General features: G+C 40.8%; 1 protein-coding gene across 1 annotated transcript; it reads right to left on the bottom strand.

The window, feature by feature from the left end:
- Window positions 1-226: 226 nt before the first annotated feature.
- On the bottom strand, window positions 227-6122 carry SFRP2 (secreted frizzled related protein 2). Its single transcript, XM_063920518.1, has 3 exons — window positions 5400-6122; window positions 3684-3764; window positions 227-1086 (listed from the first exon to the last, which is right to left on the bottom strand). The coding sequence occupies exons 1-3, from the start codon at window positions 5899-5901 to the stop codon at window positions 782-784; spliced, it is 888 nt and encodes a 295-aa protein (XP_063776588.1). The 5' UTR covers window positions 5902-6122; the 3' UTR covers window positions 227-781.
- Window positions 6123-6646: the final 524 nt, after the last annotated feature.

Below are 6646 nucleotides of genomic sequence, written 5' to 3'. Positions count from 1 at the left end.
CGGCTGCTAAAAGTAGCTAGCGAGCGATCAACTCGGAATGAGGGCCTTGCAGACATACTTTTCCAAAGCTATCAATGGAAAGAAAAATATCTCACTGCAACCTAATGAGATTTCTTCATGTTCTTCTTTTTTTTGTTAATATATCACACAACAGAATCATTACGGTGTGAAATTACTTAACTTCTTGCCTTTCATAAAGCAGTTTGCCAATTACTGTCAACTCCACTTGCACAGTGATATAATGTTTAATTTATAAACAAAGAACATAGATAACATTCAGTACTCATCCTGCACACAACCCTTGGTATAAAATGATCACCCAATGTCTTTTGTTTTAGTACTAAACAGCTGTCAGTATAAAAAATACAAAAAGAACTGTTAATATATATTTTTTTTAAAGTACACTTGTCAACTCATGACTTTAGAAACATTGCAATTGTAATCGCCTCTGACAAACTAAAAATCCTGTATCCAGTTAAAGCAAAATAAAGTTACAAAAAAATAAAAATGTATGAACAGTCAATGAGTGGGCATCTAGTAAATACTTTTCTAGATTTTAATTCTTGGGCATCATAAAAAATATTTGGATTTTTTTGTTTTCATAATATTTACAAGTTTTTTTTCAATAATAATAAAAATAATAATAATTATTATAATCATAAAAAGCCATTACCCCAGCCTTTTTTTTTTGTGTTATATTTCAGAAAGGATGGGTTCCCAAATAAGGGAGAAAGGTGCAAAAGACTAGCCCCAGTGCTGAAAGAGTTAATTAATGGAAGAACTAGCACTGCAGCTTACGGATGCTGCGAGAGATCCTTTTAAACTCCCGTTGGCCTTTCTGCCACCGCTTCACAGAGGTGATGACCAGCTCCCCTCCGAGTTTTTGTCCCATCACTAGATAAGGAGCGTTGATGTCATTCATCTCGTCGCAGGTACACTGTAGTCCATCTTTGAGCCAAAGCACAGTCTTCTTCAAATCCCTCTCTGTCACCCCATTTAGTTTGTAAATGGTTTTGCTCTTTGTCTCCGGGATGATTTTAGTGTCCCCATTGATGTAGGCGATCTCCTTCACTTTTATCTTCAAGGCTAATGAGGCCAAAGAGAGGGGGAGGAGAGGGGAGAGATGGGGGAGAAGAAGATTGAGAGAGACAGGCCTATTAGTACTCAGACAAGTCAATATGAGGTGGGATGTGCTGCTAATGAAACTGTCAGGCCCTGACACAATTGCAGCAGGTGGCTCCATTTTTAAACCACAAAGGGCATTTAAGTCACTTTATGTCAAAGCCTTATGTCTTAGCCCCCACAGTGTTTTTAGGGACAAGTCTAGTTATTCACTTAACGTACCGTCTTGTGAGTCTGGATATACATCTGATTCATTCATTAAACAGAAGTAATTTGGAACTGTATTACTAATTTATTTGTGGAGTCAGCGTCACACAACAATATACAGTAATATGATAAACTATACAGTAATATGACAGCACTTTAGATATAAATAGGAAGCTGGTGTGCAAAATGTGTATTAGGTAATGACTGGCACCTTTCACTTTCTGTATAGGTTAACCTATTTTACAGATCTGCAGCAGAAATACTTTGTGACTATCACTCCATTCTCTTCTAAACAAGTATAGAACTTGAAAATAATAATGGTTAAAATCTGAAACTGCTTTATTTTAGATCACACCATTAGCAAATGACAAGTTATGGGTGCTGTGTGTCAGGTACGGTGAGTTATACATCCGACTCCTCTCACTTTCTGAAGAGAATGAGGCATCGTTAAAGGTCCAGAGAAGCCACTATCATTATTTTGACATTGGGTCTTTGCATATGAATTGATTATTTCTTTATTTGTTGGATCCCTCCACCCTTTGTTGGGCCAAGCACTGCTGAGACACTAATTATAAAAACATACAGCAATAATAAAATTCACAGATTTAAATAATTAGCTTCAGCCATTCTAATTTAAATATCAGTACACTGTTTTGATTCACAGTTTACTCGGTGTATGCACTTTAGCTTTTCAGAAGTGGAATGCCATAGAGAGGACACGTATTAAACTACACAGAAGAAAATATTTACTAGCTCAGCTATCAGCCCATTAGCTCAGCTGTCTGCAGCTCATAAAGAGATGACAAGAGACACCCTTAATTTCAGCTGCTGCAGAATCTCTTGATCTCCAAACAGAGAGCAGTGTGTTGGCTTTAGATTATACAGAATCTGTGTGAAGTATTTTTTTAATTTTATTTCAAATCATGGTTATCAGTTGTTCTAAAACTCAAGTAATCCAAATGTAGGCTACCTTATTATTTCTATGTTATAACTATTAACATGCAGTGGTAATAAACTACTTTTATTCTTTAGGCTGTAACTGAAAATGACCTAGCTAAATTGCATTTTACTATACAAGTTTTTAATTTTAGATTTATTTAAAAGCTATATATATCAGTGACCAGTAATACTGTATATATACATTGAAAAGGTCAGTAAAATTATCTGATGTCTTTCTGTATGACTGTGACTGTTAACTCTTGAAAATGATCATTTTATGGCTGGTGTACAGTACACAGCGGGTCTCAATTTAGTTCCCAGAAAATACAACATGACTAAAGTATTTGTTGCATGGTCTGAAATCCTGTCTGCAAGTTTTATGCCATTACAGCATTATAATTACTATGGAAATTTAATTGTCTGAGTATTTAAACTAGCCGGTTGCTGTAATTCTTCTTTGTATGTGTTTCTGCATTAAAATGCCAGCTTGTTTTGATTTTGTCAAGATTAATATCCTGTACACCCAAGGCCGTGCTGTTCCTTACAAGCCCTACAATTGTACATAAGTTATGGCTGCACTATAACTCAATCATAGACAAATTTTATCATTCGCATCCAACTAATCAACATCTAACATCATTAATCTGCTCCGCAGCTGTAAAGGTTATGGCTGTGTTTTTTTGGGGGGTGCCCCCAATCCTTAGTTTGAAAAGTAGCTGATTTATGTTACCAATAGCTTTTGTTTCCTGTTTTATAGGACATAGTGAAAAGCTTAAAAGCTATGTTTATAAAATACTCCAATCTCACGTCAATTCACATCTATATCCTAATTGCAAGGTACGCCGATTATATCCAAACAGGCTGCACAGTCAGTCAATCATGTTACAATAACAAATTATACTGGAAAGCTAAGAAAATGGGTCTCTTTTAACATAAGGCTGCTTCATTTGTCTTACCACCAATAATTCAACATAGATTAATGTCATTGTCTGTCAAAATTTTCCGAGGAGTTTATTTGTGAATGGAAATCAGTTCCACAATTTGCACTCATCATCTAATATTTTTCTCATTTTATGTACCTTTAAATATAATATGCAAACATATTTATGTTTCTTATATTCCACTATTTAGCAGGCAGAGCTAATCTTTGTATACGCTTTTATACTGCCGCTTTGACTGTCCCCTAATAGTAAGTCTTGTATTATAACTGTGTTGGCTACAATTGTAAATCGTTACATAGTATGTTTGCGCTATATACATAAATGTTAATAATAAGGCACAGCATGAAATAACAGCTTGACAAAACCTAGCTGGCAATGGCACCCTGCAGAATCCTAAACTGCTAAGTATTACAGTATATTGATAAGCAGTGTCACACAGTAAAAGGTAATACATATTATTTGGAGCGTTCTTACCAAAATCATTTTTGCAGAGGTTCTCTACAATGTCATTGTCATCCTCAGTGCTGGTTTTACAAGCGTCACAAACTTTTGGCGCTGCAATGTGAACAGAGAAGAGATCATGAAGGTGGGTAATATTTTACTGACAGCAGGTGGCGCTAAACATCAGGATGCTTTCTCCTGCAATTCCGGAATGCTGAATTTAAAAGACACTTGCATTTCCCTTTATCAATAGCTTACCTTATATTTTCATGGTATTCTATGAAATACAGTGACAGCTATTTTTGTAAATATTTTCCTAATTTGTATTTATTCTTTGTTCAGTAAAATAACAAACTCAGATCAGGAGAAATCTCTGCCAGGGAAGCTCACTTTTTTGGCACAGGAACAAATTGCTGAGGACATTTTCTCTTAAGGTTCATACAAACGCACCGATTCTGTCTAAAGGCTGATGATGACTTTGTGATTTCTTTTGAACTCCCCAGAGCCCAGAACCACCGATATTGACTACACACACGGTGCAATTTTGACTATACTAGAAACTAGATTGTATGCAATATAGTCAAAATTGTCATGCCTGCACAATCTATTTTTTCTTGCGATACCGACCCCACGGGAGCGCGCATCGGTATCATAAGCTGTGTACACACGGTACAATGTTCTAACTTTTCTTACTATTTTGACTATATAGTCAAAATCATAAGCACACATCACACCGTGTGTACGCACCTTTAGAGCAAGGGACACTGAAAATGTTCACTGGTGTGCCCTCATTGTTTGTTGGTCACACATGAACCAAATTAGAGTTGTATCCATTAACATTGTTACACTCTATGCCAATAAAATTGAGTGTCTTCTTGTGTTGCAACGTATGAAGCAGTTGTATAGTAGCCTATTTCCCATAACTTCCAGAAAATACTTCTTATGCTCCAATGTTCTTAATCAGGACAGTTTAACAGCAATTCAGTATGTAATTACAATGGGTAAAGCTATTTTATAGGGGATTGGCTGACAGCCGGAACGGTCCGGACTCCGGAACTCCGAACCGGCTCCCTGCAGCGACCCTGTGCTGCTGTGGAGCTCTCTGTGCATGTCCCAGTGTATGACACACAGCAAATGGTAAAGGGAGATGTTACAGCCTGTTCCAGACCTGCAGCTGCTCCACTCAGGCAGAGGGAATGGGAGCAGCACGGCCGGAACGGTCCAGACTGCAGACCGGCTACTTACAGCGACTGTGGAACTCTCTGTGCCCGTCCCTGTGTATGTGACAGCTGTCACACAGCAAACAGTGCAGGGAGACATGCACAGAGAGCTCCACAGGTAGCTGGCCCGATCTGGCATTCCGGAATCCGGACTGTTCCGGATTTCGCATAATTCCATTTTATAGTGGAAACCATAGGAGCTCTGTGGGTACTGGAGCACTCCAATATTTGTGCAGCCAGCAGTCTTGTGTATGCATAGCATGTGTTAGTCATATGGTAGCTGTAATGTGAGCACCTCCAATAAATGTAAACTTTGCTCCCAGGGTGCCAATGTATACTGCGAATCTACACATCAGGGCCAGCAGATACAGACATTGTATTGAATGTGTGCAAAGCTCATACTAGTATTACAATATCTACTTGTTTAAATCTATATATGGCACAAGCAGCAGCAGTGCAGCACATATATGCATAGTAAAGCACGCTACATGATGTTATATAGAATGATGCTAGCAGCAGAATGTATTACCTTCCCTGGTGGCTGGCACCACGTAGTCATTGCTGGCCGGTGGGATGCACAAGTCATTGTCCTGGGGAAAGCGGCTGCAGTCCAGCATGTCTGGCCAGGGGAAGCCAAATGCAGACATGACCGGGGCGCAGCTGTCCTTCACCTGCTCGCACAAGGACCGGCAAGGCTTGATGGTCTCATCCAAGTCATCGATGCAGACGGGGGCGAAGAGGGAGCAGAGAAACTTCTTGGTGTCGCGGTGGCACTGTTTCTGGATGAGGGGGATCCAGGAGGACGCCTGCTGCAAGACCTCCTTCATGGTCTCGTGACCCAAGAGGTTGGGGAGCCTCATGTTGGGGTACTCTATGTCATGGCACAGTAACAGGGTAGCCGGGATGGGCTTGCAGTTGCTCCTCTTATAGGAGAATTCAGGCTGCCCAAATGGGAACAAGCCTCTCACTGAGTCCATGCAGTCAGATGCCAGCAGGGCGAGGAGGAAGAAGTAGCAGGACTTGTGGCACATGGTTGGTGGACCGGGGATAGGAGGATACCCAGGGACAAGCTGTGCTGTTACTTGTGGTCCTGTGCAGACTGCAGGCGGAGGGGATGCTGGATGGAGGAAGGCAGCCTCAGCCTCTCGCAGGCTACATGCAGATTGCTGCTGTTATAGGGTCTGGCTCCCTGCACCTTGCAGCACCAGAGCTGGCCACAGACTGATGATCAGATGCTCCCTTGCAGGAGGCGCCCTCATTTTGTATGCAGATGCAGGCAGTGGGAGGAGGCTGCCGCTGACTATAATCAGAGAAGGATTGGTCGCTGCTTCTCCTCTGGGAGCTCTCCTCTGGCAGCACAGCAGCGTTATAAGAAATGTTCCTCCATCCACATGTGAATAAAGTCTAGTGGGCTGGTCAATGCATTGTGTGCAGGCTGTAATGTGTATAGGGGGAGCCGCACACTGACTCCCACACTCTCCTCTTTGCATTTACCCACTTCTCTGCTGTGTTTGCTCTTTCTACTGTTTGTTTTCCATGTGTGAGTGTGACACACCTCTCTCATGTATGTACATAGGCACTGATAGCCCTCATTATGCGGGTGCCTTTTAAGTCATTGTGCACAGTGGTGGGGTATTAGAATGAAGGTTTGGGTGAGTGCTGTGAGAAACACTGCGGGCTGTTTCCTCCTAAGTGACTGCAAATAGACCCCGAGCACAGCCCAGCAGTTTGTTGGTAGAGAAACCCAATTACAGCCCAGTTTCAGGGAATAATGCA

The sequence above is a fragment of the Pseudophryne corroboree genome, chromosome 1 (assembly GCF_028390025.1).
Source record: "Pseudophryne corroboree isolate aPseCor3 chromosome 1, aPseCor3.hap2, whole genome shotgun sequence".
NCBI lineage: Eukaryota > Metazoa > Chordata > Amphibia > Anura > Myobatrachidae > Pseudophryne > Pseudophryne corroboree.
Note: the sequence above shows the minus strand (reverse complement) of the source record. Positions and strands in the feature narration are given on the sequence as shown.